The sequence below is a fragment of the Electrona antarctica genome (genome assembly GCF_951216825.1).
Source record: "Electrona antarctica genome assembly, chromosome: 21".
NCBI lineage: Eukaryota > Metazoa > Chordata > Actinopteri > Myctophiformes > Myctophidae > Electrona > Electrona antarctica.
Window position 1 is genome coordinate 14,296,588 of NC_136802.1, and position 18,291 is coordinate 14,314,878.

General features: G+C 42.9%; 2 protein-coding genes across 5 annotated transcripts in view; both read left to right on the forward strand.

Annotated features, from left to right (window-relative positions):
* Nucleotides 1–3,354: 3,354 nt before the first annotated feature.
* men1 (multiple endocrine neoplasia I) lies at nucleotides 3,355–14,592 on the forward strand. Of its 3 annotated transcripts, none has more exons than XM_079491093.1 (10): nucleotides 3,355–3,478; nucleotides 4,546–5,049; nucleotides 5,509–5,717; nucleotides 7,989–8,120; nucleotides 8,282–8,322; nucleotides 8,752–8,839; nucleotides 9,002–9,138; nucleotides 11,866–12,004; nucleotides 12,241–12,414; nucleotides 13,008–14,592. In XM_079491093.1, the coding sequence occupies exons 2-10, from the start codon at nucleotides 4,614–4,616 to the stop codon at nucleotides 13,533–13,535; spliced, it is 1,884 nt and encodes a 627-aa protein (XP_079347219.1). In that variant the 5' UTR covers nucleotides 3,355–3,478; nucleotides 4,546–4,613; the 3' UTR covers nucleotides 13,536–14,592. The 3 variants fall into 3 exon arrangements, with proteins under 3 accessions (XP_079347219.1, XP_079347218.1, XP_079347217.1); XM_079491092.1 differs by having other exon boundaries at nucleotides 12,247–12,414; XM_079491091.1 differs by lacking the exon at nucleotides 3,355–3,478 and adding an exon at nucleotides 3,487–3,884.
* A 568-nt stretch (nucleotides 14,593–15,160) lies between these two features.
* The window catches only part of map4k2 (mitogen-activated protein kinase kinase kinase kinase 2), a 39,158-nt gene continuing 36,027 nt past the window's right edge, over nucleotides 15,161–18,291 (forward strand). For both annotated transcript variants that reach the window (XM_079491479.1, XM_079491480.1), the window contains exon 1: nucleotides 15,161–15,616. In XM_079491479.1, coding sequence (XP_079347605.1) covers nucleotides 15,524–15,616 — 93 coding nt within the window. In that variant the 5' untranslated portion in view covers nucleotides 15,161–15,523. The remainder of the gene's footprint in view (nucleotides 15,617–18,291) is intronic.

An 18,291-nucleotide genomic window follows, 5' to 3' on the forward strand; every position in this document is an offset into this window, starting at 1 on the left:
GCGTCGTCTATGATTGGCCAGTTTGGTTGTCACTGCAACCTAGATAAACTCATTTTTAGTACTGTACTGTACTCACTGTACTGAGTCTGTACTGTATGTACTGAGTCACTCTGTACTACTGTACTGTGTAAACTTAGCCTCGGTACCAGGCTTTCATTTTTGTGTAAACTTTACACTACACAGTCTATTTTTTTTTATTTTTACATAATTCTACGCGAAACAACATTTTAAATATCAAGCAACAAAATTATATAAATATGTTTATAGTTTGCTTTACTATTATTTATTTATTCCATGTAACGTGCCTGAATTTCCTGCCCTTTTTTGGTTGTTGCCTGACAACCATTTATCCAATCACAGTAGGACCGCCCCTTCTTCCCTCCAAGCCATGGGATCTAGATCGCATAATTGCTAGCAAGCAAATGATGCCAATGATTGTCTTTTATTATGCTATCGCGTGCATTGCACTAAAATAAATATGGTTCCCCGTCAACGAGGTCCCCGATTGCTTGTATATTGGACACGTTTTGCCGAAGACATTTTATTATTAGAATGGAGTTATAATAAATAATGAATACGATCCTACACAAAAGGCCCTTGATCCTTGCGACTGTATCTTGGATGGGGCATTCATTTTTTTTTAAACACACAATTTGGAAATGCTTCAGCTTCTGTTGGAACATTAAGGTTGCATGGCAGTAATCGCTTTGCACAATACGATTTTAAAATATAACACTTTCACAGTGTAGCTCGTACATCTGCAGTTTTCATTATGTAATGTTAACGGGAGTACCTGATGCCACGTTACGTTGCAACGTCGCCCTCTGCTGGACATGATTTTGAACGCGGGCCCATGAACAACAAAAAGCTTTATATTACACGGGACGGAGTCTCTTTTTTGCAGAGCCTGATGGTGATGGGACGCTTGTTTTACATCGCCGGCTACTACTAGTAGGTCGGGGGGAAAAAATATATGCCTAAACCTAACCCTCTCACAAAAACTAGCCTAAACCTAACCCTAAGTCCCTAACCTAAAAAAAACTATGCCTAAACCTAAACTAGTTAACCCTAACCCTAACCTGTAAAACAAGCGCCCCCTCAGTGACCATCGACTCCCACTCCCAGGCTCCGCCAAAGAGTCTCCCATCATTACATACCTCCTGAAAAAACCCACCCTTGACTCGGAAGTTCTTAACAACTGCAGGCCCATCTCTAACCTGACCTTCCTCTCCAAGGTGCTGGAAAAAGTGGGTGCCGCTCAACTTCAACATTTAAAACACAATAACTTCTTCGAAACAGCACTGGTCAGGGTCACTAACAACCTTCTGATGGCAGCTGATTCCCCCTCCCTCCTCATCCTCCTGGACTTGTCAGCAGCATTGATTTGACACAGTAGACCACACCATCCTCCTCAACTGTCTCCACTCCACCATAGGACTCACCGACACTGCACTCAACTGCAGGTTCACCTCCTACCTCACAAACAGAACCAAGCACGTCTCCCTGGGAGGTGTTTATTCCCAGACACAGCTTGTCACCGGTTCCGTCCTCGGCCACACCCTCATATGCTCCCCCTTGGTCATGTCATCAGCCGGCACGGGATATCCTACCATTGTTACGCTGATGATGACACCCAACTATACCTCAGGACTGTCCCACTCCCCTCTGCCCCCCTGTCGTCACCATCATCCATACTAACCACCTGCCTTAGGAGATAAAGGTGTGGATGACTGACAACTTCCTCCAACTTAACAGCTCCAAGCCAGAGGGCATTCTTTTTTCTTTTTTTTTTGGCTTTCGCCTTTATTTTATATTTTTTATGGAGGGACAGACAGTAGGCTGACAGGAAATGGGGAGAGAGATGGGGGGATGACATGCAGTAAAGGCCATCGGGATCGGGAGTCGAACCCGCCTTTCACGCCTTTGTCTCCTCAAGGCTCGACTATACTGCAATGCACTTCTCATTGGGATCCCTAGCAACTTGCAAGAGCATCCAGAGATTCCAGAAGCTCCAGTACATTCAGAACAGTGCTGCTATAGGATCCTGATGAGAGCGTGAAAATACGAACATATCACAACCATACTCCATTCCCTACACTGCATGGCTTCCCGTCTCCTTCAGGATAGAATACAAGGTATGCCTCAGTGCATCCATAGCAACCTTCCTACCTAAAGGAACTCATTGAACCTCCACCCCTCCGCTCTGGAAATTCAAACATATACTCAAAAGCAAAAAGACTAATCTCCGCACTATGGGGGACCGGGCCTTCTGCTCAGCTGCTTCTCGACTGTGGAATGCCCTCCCCGGCCACCTGAGAGCACCACAGTCCGTAGATGTTTTTAAACGGGGACTAAAGACCTTCCCTTTTAACAAGGCATTTTTAGATGCATTAATTGTTTTTATTCTTATTTTGTCCTTATTTTGTCCTCTGCTTTGTAGCACTTTGAGATTTGTTTGAAATGTAATGTGCGTTATAAATAAAATGTATTATTATTATTATTATTATTATTATTATTATTATTATTATTATTATTATTATTATTATTATTATTATTATTATTATTATTATTATTATTATTATTATTATTATTATTATTATTATTATTATTATATCCACGTATGCCTTCCGACAATGGCGGCACCGCAGCTTACCAGATCGAACAACACCGGGATAGGACCTACGCCGTTCGATCGTGACATCATCGCAGTTGTCAGATCTGCTGTATACAGTTATACACTTCACAACGCACCCAAAACCCAGTGTTGCCATGTCCGCTTATTACAAGCGAATTTGGGCTTCTTTACCTGTAAAGTTTCTTGTAAATATTGGTAGTTACGGGTTGCGTTTTTGGGGGGGCAGCGGGGCTTGTTTCAAAAGTTTAAGTGTGTGGGTTTTATTTGTTCCTATATCCTAATGTTTAAACCAGTGATTCATGACTCATGTCAAGGACCCCCACCATTTGTCCAAGGACAAACAAGTGTAATACTTTATGGTGTCGTCCACAGTTAACAGTTTTGTATTGAGTTGTGCTTGAAATGTACTGTAATTCTCCAATCTGTTAATAAATTCATCAATCAATCAATCACGCAGGGAGGCAAGGACCCTGGGCCTACAGATATTTTGTGTCAGGGACCTCCTGCCCCCATACCAGATTTGTGTTGTTAGATTGTTTCAAAAATATTCCACATTTGTCACTTTGTTTTTCCAATATATATTATATTTTAAATAGCAGATTGATTTGATGCGACCCTACCCTATGGATGCGACGCGTTGTTTGTGAGCTTGTACATCGCTATTTTCATCGCTATTTTCAAATAACCTAGTCGCTTCTTTTGGGATTGTTTTCACAGACCTCAGACTGCTTATGTCTCTCACACAATCTGGCAACCCTGAAAAAAGTCTTCTTCGAACAGTGTGAACCGCGCGGCAAAGGGAGACACAAACAAAAACATGTGGCTGCGGCTGTGAGCAGAGCGGTATGTAATAGCCAGCGTACTGGTCTTATTGCTTCATATAAGTCAGCATTGTGCTAAAAACGGAGGCTCTGGAGGGTTGAAGACATAAAATAGTCCCCGTTTTAAATAAAGTGTTGTTTTCGTAATTGGCCCAGCCGGGGCTAACTAGCAGCTAAGTTGGCTAGTTAATTATAGTCCCCCCGCAACCAGCCACTCTGCTGGATCGTTTTGACTTTTATCTGCTATTTACCCCCCATCTATGTTAGAGCATTGTTTAATATCTCGTTGTGTAAACATCGGATGAAGCCGTCACTTCGTTTTCATTCAGTAGGCTTTGCATGGACGTTAGCCTGTCTAGTTAGCTCACGTTAGCACGTTAGCTGACGTCAGCCTTCCATCCTGGCTAACAGTCTGACTCATTCATTGTGTAAGTAGGGTGTACATTTTCATTTTCTGTCCGATCACTCTTTATATACATGTAAATTGAACAGGAAAGTATATATTAATCTATATTTATTTTATGCTTGGGGTCTGCGCGTCTTTTAGTGCTGGCAGCGCGCGCCCCGCCCACCTCTCGCGCCCTATGTTAACGGTGCACTGTTCATGTAACCAACCATCGTTACACAACAGACTGCAGGTCAAGGTCTTCTCTTGAATATCCATCTAACTTCTTAGACCCGTTGTTCCCCATTAGATCCAATAGCTTTCAGCTTTAAATCTAATAGTATGTATAATCTTTGTTTTTATTTATTACATTTTTTTCTGTTATATTTGTATAGCATTTATTCGTGTTTCCTTTATAACGGAATATAGCTAAGCATAGTGTGTGTATGTATGTGTGTGTGTGTATATATATATACATATACACACGTATGTGTGTGTGTGGCCCAATGGATGCTAGGCTTCTGATATATGTGTGTGTGTGTGTGTGTGTGTATGAGACAGCATAACAGACACGCAACAAAAAATAAAAAAGTAGCTCCTAGCAGATTAAATATCACATCATTTTGGAGAACCTGTATGTCATTGGGTGAAGGCATCTGTATGATTATTTTCTTGTTTTTTTTACATGAACGTTTACCACTCAGCACTGCATCGTGAGCCGAGAGAGCACACAGAAACACACTAGCCTTTCAAGTGACAGTGAGAGGACGACATGGGGCTACATTCGGCTCAGAAGAAGCACTTTCCCCTGCGCGGGATCGACGGAGTGGTGCGCCTATTCGACGCCGAGCTTCGAAAGCAAGAGCCGGACCTCTCCCTCCTCTCCCTCGTGCTGGGGTTCGTGGAGCACTTCCTGGCCGTGAACCGGGTCATACCGATAAACGTCCCCGGTGTCCGCTTCGAGCCACTCGAGCCGGACTGTCCCAACTCATGCTTTCCCACGGTGGAGCTGCGGATGATCTCGGCGCTCCACGAGCGCTTCACAGCGCAGATCCGCGGTGCCGTAGACCTATCCCAGTACAGGCGTCCCGCGGGCGGGTCCAGCAGGGAGCTGGTGAAGAAAGTGTCGGACGTCATCTGGAACAGCCTGAGTCGCTCCTACTTCAAGGACCGGGCCCACATCCAGTCTCTGTTCAGTCTCATCACAGGTGCAGTAGGACTGCTGTATAATCCAACTTTAGCCAGTTGACTGTTAATGCATTACATAATAATAACCGTATTTATGTTTATGAGACCTGAGGCCAATTCTACAAATGTTGTTCTCACACTTTCAAGATGTTTCAAAAATGTTTAAAAATAACGGATGTACAAGCTTGTGTATCTGCTATTTTTGAATAGCCAACACAAAAATCTAAAATGACACCGATGCTTTCCTGGTTTTAATTTAACTTAAAACCCTATATACTTTGATTTCCCAGGGGTCTATCCTTGGCCCCCTCCTTTTTATATTGATATTGTCTTTGCCAAAATGGCTGTGCTACAAGCTCACTGAGCTTGTAAAGCTGTTATTTTCGCCGATTGCCCAGAATAGGGAGTAGGGACGGTGGCGTTCCAATTCCAAGTGGTTAATTGCTTTTCATTGATTTTTTTTCTTTTCTTGCAATTAGGTACAAAATTGGACAGTTCAGGGGTGGCGTTTGCAGTCGTGGCTGCCTGCCAGGTGCTGGGGCTGAAGGACGTCCACCTGGCGCTGTCCGAGGACCATGCCTGGGTCATCTTTGGCAAGAACGGAGAAGAGACGGCCGAAGTCACCTGGCATGGCAAGGGCAACGAGGACAGACGAGGGCAGACGGTCACGGCAGGAGTTAGTGAGCGGGTAAGGATTGAGCCATGGAGCGATTGTGAAAACTGTTTGTGTGTCACACTGTCCTCAATGACTCAATTCACTATCATCATCATCAACTCGCAACACAAGGAAAGGTCATGAAACTTCATATGTCGGATTTGTAACTCAATATCTGACGTGGTGCAATGCAATTTGGTGGGCAAAGGTTATTGTTGGTATTGAGTCACATGGAGTATGGAGTGAGTGACGATGTAGGGCTGGATAATATGACTTAAATCACTCTGATTTTTTAAAACTTTTGCCTTGATTATGATTATAAAAAAAGTTAAAATAGAAGCTTGTAGAGCAGCTATTTTCACCATTTAATACGAAGTATAATACAGAACTGCTTCTTGATTATTCGATTAAACTAAATGAACAAGATTAAGTCTGTTATGGGTTCTAAATATTGCTTTTCAATATGTTCAGTTAGTGAATATAGTGCTTTCGTGGTACTGAGAAATTGTCTGCTCAAACCATTCTAAAACATGGCACCGAAAATGAACACATGAAATTAAAAAAGACATGTCAGTGTTCAGCAGGGTGAAATCTTCAACCTGTAGATGGCAGCACTGGCAATACATTGTCCATGGATTTTCTTTTCATGATTCAGATACACAATTGCAAACATGTTACCTTTCTGTAAAATTCTCAAAATGGAATGAAATGGATCACAGATGTGATCTGTGCAGTTCAAATGAGATTTTTTTTAAACTTTTCTTTTTTGGGGTGTTTGACAAATGATCAAAGTGAAAGAGTGACATGTGCCTACTCAAAATGAAAGCAAGTGTGATGCGTGCATCTGCATGCCTACTCAAAGTGAAAGTGTCTTGCATTCCCTACTCAAATGAAAGAGTGCCATGCTTGCCTAACTAAAATTGAAGGATTGATGGTTGTCTCTAGACTCTAGTTTCCCAAACAGTGGGTCACAAACCAATCTTTATGGGTCACGGCTCGAGTAAAAATCAAATTTCCTTTTCCTACATTTAATATGTATATATATTTTTCTTCTTTGGGTCTCGGGCAAACGTCTAATCTCGCTTTTGGATCTCATCCCGAAAGGTTTGAGAACCCCTGGTCTAGAGGGTTCTGGGGGTTTGACCTCAGTGCAGAAGGCTGGGTAGAGTGGCACTGGGCCGCATGCGGACGCCACAGGGTTAACCAGGGTTAAACGTCGTAGTCGGGATAACGGGATGTCGGACTAATGCGCAGTCCCCGAACGCTGCTGGCTACACTGTCATTATGACATCATAGACTTCCTGTGCCTACTCAAAGCGAAGGGGTGGGTGTGTGTGTGTGTGTGTGAGACAAAAGTGGATCCTATAATTTACTTTCAGAATGAGTGATTTAGGAGAAAATGTTGTATTGGTTGGTAGTGAAGGAGTTGCATAAGGTGATTAAGTGCAGCTGGTCATGGCTGACATCTTGGAGTTGAAATTGAGATTAAATGTCGTCATTTGGATGGATATACGTTTCCTTTTCCTCTGTGGGATGTTTGCAAAAGAGCACAAAAGGGTCGTGCAAAGTGCATTCTCTGCCACAATGTAATGTAAACAAGCGCAGCCATGTTTTGCTGGCACATTGTAATTAGCCAACATGTACCGAAGGAACATTTGTGATGTGATAATGACACAGTGAAGCCAAGCTAGCAGCCTCATAGTAACCAGAAAGACAGGACAGACACCCAGAAAAGGGATGAGTTGGCTTTTACGATATTCTTTTCGCGATATTGATTCTCAATCAAAACAATACATTATTTGTTGTTTTGCCATTATTTTAACCTATACAATACATATCACTGGTTTATTTACAACCAAAGTTAATGTACAGAAATGTATTCGCACCACTGGCGAATAAGAGAGGGCTCTGCATAGCGCAGGCACAAGAACAGTAGATTTTTCAATTGTGATTATGGACACAGACGCTACCCCAAACCCCCCAGCAGGTCTAGATTTCTCTTCCTCAAGCATCCCTCTTTCCTTTTTCACTCCTCAGTGCGCATTACTAATGTTTACATTCTTTGAAGTGTTTGAAATCATGACTGATCCGAATAGGATTGATACATTTGTACCATACATAAAGCAGTGCATAAATCTTGCCCTAAAATGTCTGTATTGTCATGGATGTTTGTGTATTGCACAAACAGCCCTTTATCCTCTCAGCTAAAATTAACAATGTTCACTTGACGTGCTGTCTCTTATACCAATAAATCACTTGTTTCCACCCATCTAACTCTAGCTGTTACTGTTCTGTCCTTTACAGCAGAGTTGGCTATACCTGAAGGGTTCCTACATGAAGTGTAACAGAAACATGGAGGTGGCCTTCATGGTGTGTGCCATTAACCCTTCACTGGACCTGCACACAGACAGCTCTGAGCTGCTTCAGCTACAACAGGTGAACCCATCCTCTAAATAGAATGTCATCATGTTGTTGGTTTTTGCTGCTTATAGAAGACCGCCATGTCCAGTCGAGCAAGAATTCCTAGTACACTGGATGATTATGTCATTGTCATTTAATCATGTTCTGTTTGTGTGAATGGTTTCCTGTGCACACAGAAACTGCTATGGCTGCTCTATGAGCGTGGAGACCTTGAAAGGTAAGATGTTGCTTGTTGTTATCATTAGGCCGCAACTGTTAATTGAATTAATCAATTTGAATAAATGAATTGATTTTGCTGGTGAATGGTACAGGAGTGTACAGTTACAGTATTTATGTTGTGTGATATGAAATGTTCGCTTATTATACCAATATAACGCAATCATTGGCTGCCTTTCATAATATCCTTTTCTCGTCACTTCAGCTTCATGTGCAAGGTGGAGGGAAAGTCTATTATTAAACATACATGTATAATTACTATTTCTAGCCTTCGTACTTTTGATATCCTACAAACAATCTTCAATTGAATATGACAGACGGACAGTAAAAAAGTAATATATAAAATAATCGCCAAGAAAAACGCCTTATTATAGATTCACTGTAAATGGACCAAGTTTTATTTTGCTGTCTTCACTGTGTTACGTCACAGATATCCTATGGCCATGGGCACCCTGGCAGACCTGGAGGACCAAGATCCCATCCCTGGCAAAGAGAACCCCCTTAATATTCACCTCAAAGTCAGTCTATACAACATTATTTATCAAGATGTATTGTGTTGCAGTGAAATATGTGGCCGTAGTTTTTATGTGCTATAACTATGAAATCATTCCCACCTGATTCCCCCAGTCAGGTCAGTCAGCGATCTGTGGTATGAAGTGTGTGTGTTTGTCGTTTGCCAGGCTGTGTGCTCTGCGAAGAAGTACTACAACAACGAGCACATCTACCCCTTCATGTACCTTGCTGGCTTCCACTACAGACACCGGAACGTCCGGGATGCTTTAGGGTCGTGGGCAGAGGCTGCCCAGGTCATGCAAGAGTAAGTCTGACACGGAAACACACGCGCTGTGAGCTAGCAGATTGGCAATCTGTGTTTCGTGACACCGCGCACAATGAGGTGTCCTTTATACTGTTGGAGGTGGAATGCAGGACTGCAAATAATGAGTTGCGTCATCGTTTTCTACTTACTTTGTTAATGCACTTATATTAGACTGATTCAACCAGCTTAAAATATTGACTCCAAATACAGTAAGCTTGATTAGTTACAGTATGTACTATTTGTCAGTTATTGTATTGTCAAAATCCAATTTTCAATAAGCTCAAAATATTTGCGCCTCTCTCTCTCGCCTTATTCGTAGGAGACCGTATTATGGTGTTTTGTGAAATAAAGCCAACAAGTAGTAGTTATTTCATTATATTAGGCTAACACCAGATGGCGGTAAATACAAACTCTCCAAAGCGACATGATCAATCTATTATTTAGGGACATTGACTTAATCTACTGTAGATGCTTCAAAATGCATTCATCAGGCTTCCTTTTTTACTTCCTTAATCAGTGAGTGCTCACATACTGTAAACGTAAAATATTATCCACAATGCAGTGCGCTCTGTCAAGTAAGGCTGTCCCCGAACATTCGGGGTTCGAACCTTCGCTCGTTAGGGTTGGCACTCGACTCTTAATTAATGGGCTTGAACCATTCAACGAGAATGCGATATGCATAATAAGAGTACTATGTTCATGTTGTGTTTACATGTTGCATGTTTAGATGTTATTAATAATCAGGGGGGCACACAACCGATGCGCCAGTGCGCATACGTCGTCAAAATGTTTTCTGATCAAAGGCATGCAAGGCGCATTTGCACACCAACAGCTGAGACAGTTATGTAGAGAAATCTGACAGGCATTCAAAAGGAACTCAAATGTGATGTTAATGTCCTGTAAGTAGACTTAGAAATAAAACTAGTGTTGACTAATCATTAGTTAGGCTCTTATTAGCTCTTATTTTGAAGAGGAAGTTGGTGCACAGGAAGTCCGTTTCAGTTGTAAACAAGCTACTATGACACTTTCCCAAAGTTTCCTGCCGAAGTTCGAGTCTTAAAAACAGGGCTAGGGTACAGCCTTACTGTCAAGACTACTGAAGTATCAAATAACAGTTAATCAAACTAAGCAATTCAATCGATTATATTTATATTTTTTACGTCATATTGCTGCTTCAGCCTCATTTATTGTTCATGGCGTTTAATGTTTGTGTTGGCACCGTTTGTATTACATCACCATTACATCACCTAATCAACATGAGTTAGACTTTAATATATTAGCGCCCTTCACTTCACACGGGTGTGATTTTTATTTATTTAACTACAGTAGCAAAAGTCTTTAAAAATACAGAAAATAGCCAATCGACAAGCTTACAACACTTGTAGATACATCATAATGCAATGCGGTTTGAGATTGTAGATCCGCGATTTTCTGTAATTATAATGTACGGCTAATGAAATTGGTTAATAGTATTATAAAAAGAAAACCTATGATGCTGATTAAAACAACGCAATGAAAAAAAAGTCATCGATGGAATAATTGAATGTTAGTTGCCGACCTACTATCAAAGAATAACTCTCTGTAGGGTTCACATGGATCATATTTCAGCCATATTAAAGCTGGAACCTCCCAGCGCCTCAAATTTATGTAACAGAGGGAGTGGTTGGCCTAAAGATTTGCCAGGAAGCCTCGCTCAACTCCATCCTTGGCTTTGCTCCTCGCGGGTGCCGTTAACCTGCCGTCTCGTCCCCTTTTATTAAACACACTGTCTGCTGTGCTAAAAATATGGCGAGTGACTGACCAGAGAGGGCTGGAACGCCCACATTCCCTTGCCATCAATCAGCTTCCCTTTCCCTCCCTGTGCCTTTTCCTGTCCCTCCATTGTTCTCACATCTTTCAATTTCAGCTCCCCTCTGTTCACAATGTCTAGAAAAAGGGTAACTGTAGACAAGAGGTGTAAAGTAAAAAAATGAAACAGGGTTCTATGACTGTAGATGCATTTTAATCACACCCTAGCGTACCTATTCTGTGCTATGACAGCTATTTTAGGCAAACAGATTTTGGTGTAGAGGTAAAGAAAATCCAAATAAGGGTATAGATAGACCCCAGGGAAACCCCTTCAACAAAGTATATAGGTTTTAAGTGGTAAAAATAAAATCACAATTTGTCTTGTTGGATTGCAGACTCTTTTATACTACTCTTGATAGACATTCAAGAAACTCAACATAGGTTCCTCAATATACCATACCATACCACCTTTATTTATATAGCACATTTAAATAACAAAGTTGTACCAAAGTGCTTTACAATAAATAATAAAACACATACTTCGTTCAAAACATACAACATAATGTACACGGTGTCACTTTCATAATCAAAAACAACTCATGCTGTTCTTGGAACATAGGTTCCTCAATTAGGAATGAAAGTGCCTTAACCTCCAAGAGACTTTGTGGACACTGGACAGAGAACCAATAATGTGTTCCTTTTTCTGTGGCTCTCTTAATTCGTTTAGCCATGTGCAGTATATGTGCAAATAATTCTTGAATGTACAATATTAGTCATAATCCTAATATGCTTGACTACTATGACCAAATTGGTAATGGTTTTATCACTGGTGTGAAATACAGTTTTAGAAATTTGTGTTTCCGCACTACTACACCATGTTTTGTGCATCGCTCAATACGCTCATATTATCTGCCCCCTTGTCTTTCCACCCCTTCACAGATATAACTATTTCAGAGAAGATGAGGAAATCTACAAAGAGTTTTTTGACATAGCAAATGACGTCATCCCCACCTTGCTGAAGGAGACCACGGCTGCTGCTGAGAGTGAGGGAGGAGAGGGTGGAGAGGGAGCAAACAAGGTAATCACTCCTCCTGGTTCCTGGACCGTTGTATAATAGATGAAACTCTTCTCGCTAATATCATATATCTTAATGTCCTTGTCTGTTCCTCCCCAATGGGTTCCTAATGACATTTCATATCCCAGCCGGCGATTAACTGAGTTCTTGCGGGTTTTTATTTAACTTTGATCTCATCATTTTCCACTTTATCTTTCGTTCTCTCTTTTTCTTTTCTTTGTATCCTCCACTCTATTCAGGACCAGCCCAAGCAGGCTGCGGCACTCTCTGCCCTCCAGGACTCTGAATGCTTTGCCCACCTGCTGCGCTTCTATGACGGGATCTGTAAGTGGGAGGAGGGCAGTCCCACTCCTGTTCTCCACGTGGGTTGGGCCACCTACCTGGTGCAGTCCCTCAGCCGCTTTGATGCGCAGGTGAGGAGATGAGACCAGACCCACACGGCTGGACTACTGGCTCCAGGTCCACTGGAAGTGCAGAGATCGTAAAGCATAGCGTGTCTTGAATGAATTTCAAATTCTGTAGTGTGGGGGATCTGCTCATAGATGTGATCTCACTTGGTTTGGTAGTCACCTAGCACAGTAGTTCTCAAAGGACCAGAGGGAGTTCCAGGGGGTCTTCAGCTAAATGATAGTAGGAACCAATTGACCCGTATTGGTCTGTAACTCAGAGAGTGTACAAATGGACCCTAAACAGGTTAATTTGGTTCCATTTTGTACACTCAAGATTCAAATTAACATTGATTTTACAATATTAAGTGGCGTCCCAGAGATATAAATGCCTTTTAAATAGGGGTCTGTACTCTAGCCTAATGCATGTCAAACTGGTGGTCCTTGAAATTAAAATGGTTGAGAATCACTGCTAGAGTCATACAAATCTTCTCATATGGGGGTCCCTGACATATCTTTTCAAATGGGGTTCTGTGGGCTAGTAAGTGTCAATTTGGGGATCCTTGACATGAAAATGTTTGCAAACCACTGACCTAGCATACTTGTGTTTTCTTGAACAGGTGCGTCAGCAGGTGACCATCATCATCAAAGAGGTGGAGACCCAGGATGATGACGACCAGTCCAGCGAGGACCCTCGGGAGGGCAGGCGACGTGGCCCCAGGAGGGAGTCCAAGCTGGAGGAGCAGAGCTCCACACCGCCCCCTCCTTCCTCTACGGCCTCCACGTCCCCACCCAGCCAGCCGCCCGTGCAGCCCAAGAAGATAGGGGAGGCGGGCACGCGCCGGCGCTCATCCCAGGGCCTCCGGGCCTCTGACATGGAGGCGAAGGCGAAGTCTCCCAGCCCCGACTCGCCATCGTCTTCCCCCGCGGCCCAGGGCCAGGCGAGCCCGACGGCCGGTCCGGTGGTGTCCTTCCAGAGTGAGAAGATGAAGGGCATGAAGGGACTGCTGTGTGCGGCAAAGGTCAACTCTAGCGCCATCAAGCTGCAGCTCACGGCACAGTCGCAGGTCCAGATGAAGAGGCAGAAGACCACACAGGCTGGAGACTACACCATGTCCTTCATGAAGCGCCAACGCAAATCCCTCTAGGCTAGTGGTTTTCAAACTTGTTAATTTCAAGGACCCTCATAACTCTTGAGTGTGCAAAAGGAACAAAATGGGTGTTCCATTTGTACACTCTGAGTTATTGACCTGTAAAGATTTAGGAACCCTGAGGGTCCTTGGATCTCAATTTGAGAATCACTGCTTTCTAGACTGACTGGCCGGAGGGTGATGTGGGAGAAAACTGTCTCTAGGACGTTGTTCCATTGTACTGTGAAAGGCAATGCACACACACACAGTCACACACACACACACACACACACACACACACACACACACACACACACTCACACTCAGAGAATAACACAACCCCATATTTGTTTTGTTCGTGAACATTTTAGAAATGTTTTCATCTATACAATAATTCTACTCTGTCATATCAGTTACATAAAACTACAATATTGTCCTGCTTCCATACCGTACAAGCTCGGATTCACTTAAACCTCACAATAAAACTGACTAGATTTAATCACCATATAAACAATAAGCTTTTCTGGGCAGTGGTGCCTCATTAATTGATTGTAAACATTCAGTCACTGTTGATTTGTATTGTTCCACTGGGGCGGTCACTCAGCTGCTTGCCAAGCACTGACTGCTCAACGAATTTGTGTATGTGGAGTTCTGGAAGCCAAAGCAACAGGAACCTTCAGAAACATAACATATATTTCTAGAAGTATGTAAATATAAGGTTGAACCGTTCTGAACTTCATGTTTTGTCTTGAATTCATCCATTTGACTGAAGCGTTTGGAAGTGATTAATTTAGGAATAGTTACCATGTAACATTGTCCACTTCTACTCTATCGTCAGCTTATCTCTCGCTAGCTATATGTTGCCTTAAGTTGCCTTTGTTATTTTCGAATTTAGGTGGCCTTTAGTTTTGAGAATATAGCTGAGGTAGATCTATTTCTAATGATTAGAGATGACCAGAAAGACCATGCACTGTTGAAAGGGAATCACTTGATGTGGCTCCTGCTACGTTGTTTTCTTGTTTGTTAACTTGTGTTTTTGTATTCTGCAAGTAATAAAAATAAAATGAAAACGTGATTGAGTCTGGTTTCATGATGTTATGTTACACTTTATTCCCTCAGGGTAAATTTGCCCCCCCCTGCATTTGAGCCATCCTGTGTTTAGCAGCTGAGTGCAGATTCGGGGACCAGCCTTGACCTTGGCCAAGGACAATGGCACGACTATGTACATAGAATGCATGTCTTTTCGGTGTGGGTGTACCCAGAGCAGAGGAAACTCACTGAGACCCTGCTGAGATTTGAACCCAGCAGCACCCTTTATGCTTTAACATTGTTGCCCATGTTGTCAAAACGAACCAGGACTTTGGCATGAAAAATATAAATCGAGAGCTCCAAAGGATGTGACCTGAGAGCAGTTAATTTTGTGATTTGGCTGGAGGGCTGTTTACAAAGCGAGCAAACGGGACTGCATTATTTGTAATATTTTTTTCTCAAACGAGCAGACCATGTGAACAGAAACAAACTTGAGGCTTTTTTTCTATTATCCTCACTTAAAGCGAACAACCGAGTTGTGTTCATGTAAAGGGGTTGGTCCATGACCATGGCATGAGTATAGTAGACTGAAGGAACTGGAGACTGGTGTGGTTATCATTACCATCACACCACAGAGAAGCGCGTATGACATGCGCAGCACGTGACAGCAGTGTTCGATGCAGACTAGTGTTCGCTCTCGAGGTGTTGGGGCGTCTCGCCAGAGAGTTGGACCTAATATGAACGACAGAAAAGAACTGCGGATTCTTGGGTGTCTGGAAACTAGACGCATATATCGACATTCAGTCATTCAGTTCCAATTTAGCTCCTATTATTTGAGTAAGGTTTAAGAGGCAAAGCCCTCTCCCTCTGCGCTCCCTGGGTCTCCCCGGGTTCATCATCAATGCTGCTGCTGGTGGTGAGATTGATAACGTGGTCGTGATTGATATTGATAAACGTCGGAATACGCAGTTCAAAGCATGGAGACCATAGGAGTGTCATTCCTGGACCCCTTGGACGATTACGAATTAATTCATCGCATCGGGTGCGGCACGTACGGAGATGTGTTCAAGGTGAGTGCCAGCTTCGTGAGGAGCGATAAGGGACGAAACGCAGCAGAGCCCTTGTGTTTTTGTTTTTGTTTATCTGACTACATACCGTATGCACCACCGCCTCGACAGGAGAAGTGACACTTGTTCTGAATTGTTCAATTTATGTAGTATGAACAAACTATCTCATAATTAGTAAACAACCTGGGTCTGTCTCCTAGTCCTCTCCATATGTTTAGGTTTACTACTGTTCAAGGTGAAGCTGTGTGAGGCAATGTCTGTGTTTACAAAGTGGCCATGATAATACAATGGAGAGTAAAGATGCCAGTCTATCATAATAATTTATATTGGTATGCCATCCTGGCTGGTGTTTTTGTGAAATGTATGTTGGAAGTGAACCATTTAAGAATCTTGTCAAGACTCAATGGGCTGTGATGATATAGTGATATAGTCCCTTGTGAGCTTTTATTACATTTATTTTTAGTAGCCTACATCAGACAAGACAAAATAGTGCAATGCCCTCTAAAAAGCCTAGGGTATACAGTAGAGAGGAGGTTCAACAAAACATTGGTAGAGAGCCAATACACGGTTATGTTGCAGTGCTTATTATTGCAATGCCATTCAAAACTTGGAACAGATTTGGCGGCGGCTTCTGTGAATTGAAAGAACCCATAAATAGCTGTGCCAAAGAGCAGAGATTGGCCCTTCCTCCGTGCCTTGTTCATAGAGAAGTGTTTACAACAATGTCACTCTGTTAAATTAGATTTACAGGTTCATAGTTGTTTTTATCTGTGCCACTGTATGAAATCTCTGTCAAATGACTTCTATCCACACTTTGTGATCATAGCCTCAGGATGCAAACATCCTGTGCTGCCTGCAAACCTGCCCTCCCTGGCCTGCATACGCATGCTGCAAAAGGAAGAGAAAAATGTGTCTCTTTTAACCACTTAAAGTCTTAAAGCCTATACTTAGTTGACTGACTGGGGTCCCGTCCCCCAGGGGCTAAATCATCTGGTATTTCCCTCTCCACACCAAAACTCTTCACTGAAAGTAGACAATCTATAGAAGCTCTCACGACGTGTTGTGGTGGTGTGAGTGACGTGAGAGCTTATAGATCTGTTATTTTCACCCAATGTTCACCCCGGAACAGGGATGTAAGTGATAAGTATGTAAGGGATGTAAGTGTTGAAGTGGTTAAGAAGCAGGAAGATAACAGGAACGGAAACAGATACATATGATGATGATGCCTGCTGTGCTCATATCTTCACTTGGATCTGTTCTCCTGTGCCAGTCTTGCGGTACCATGGCATTTCGTGCAGCTACCCTGTGTGCGTGTGCCCGGTGCTGCAGTATGAGAATGGGGAAACAGTGCTGTTGCAGAAGACAATAGGCCATTATCACCTCCTCCCACTACCTCTTTCTCCCTTCCAATGTCCGCCAAGGCCTGCAGAGCTACTTGGGAGTCAAGGGTGAAACCACTGGACATGTGACCGGTTCTGTGGGCACTCAATGGAGTCCCATTGGATGGCCATTGTTCACAGGAATGGCTCACAGCTCAGTATGACCCCATAGCAGTGTGGTTCTCAAACTCTTTTGGCTCAGGGAACCCCTGTAAATCAGTGGTTCGTTCCCAAAGTGGCGTCCGGGGACCCACAGGGGTCCTTGAGAGAGTTCCAGGGGGTTCCCAGCTAAATGATAATTAGGAACGAAATGGACCCTTTATATGGGTCTCTAACTCAGAGAGTGTACAAATTTGTACACTCTGATAGTTAAATTAACATTGATTTTACAATATAAATGCCATTAAATGCCATTAAATATGGGTCCATAGCCTAAATGCATATAAAACTGGGGGTCCTTGAATTTAAACGGGTTGAGAATCACTGCTAGAGCCGTAAAAATCTTCTCTTATGGGGGTCCCTTGCATATCTTTTCTAATGGGGGGCCGCGGGCTCAATTTGGGGGTCCTTGACATGAAAAAGTTTGGGAACCACTGACTGCTGCAAATAACTTCTTTATCCACAGCACCGCTGAATCACATCGCCTTACATTTATGTCATATTACGCTCTGTGAATATGTTAATCTTTCCCACTAGACATACATGATACAGTACCGTATGTCAGGAGGAAAACGTGAGAGAATATCTGTCCATTTGGACAGAATGAAAATGACCGTATACTTGACACGGCACCCACTTTGAGAAACCCTGACATATAGTGATGCATATCATCCCCGAAAGCCAGTCAGGAGTCTCAAGTCAAGTGCTTTAGTGTTTCCACCTAGCACCACTGCTGGTACCAAATACAACTTGGGAAAAGGTTCTGAACTGGCAGGGGTTCCCTTCGAAGATGCCCTGTTTTGTAGGTTTATTTTTATCGCATAAAGGTAGCGTGACAGCTTGCCGTAGTAGGAACGTCAAAGAGCTATCCTGTTTCTCACCTTCTGAGTGACTGTGTCGATCACAGACGTTAGAGGAAGACATGGTGGTAATATGTGTGATGACACGTAACAGGTGTTGGGTGCAGTGACCATAGACGGGAAGAAGTGCAAGCTTTTCACAGGCACGTGGACACGGCTGACAGACATTGCTTTAAGTCCGGGACGATAGGTTCCCAGACAGGAACCCGTCTAACTCCCCTTTAATCCTCCAGTGAATGAAGTTCAAAAATCTTGCCTCATTCATCCTCGTTCATCCTCG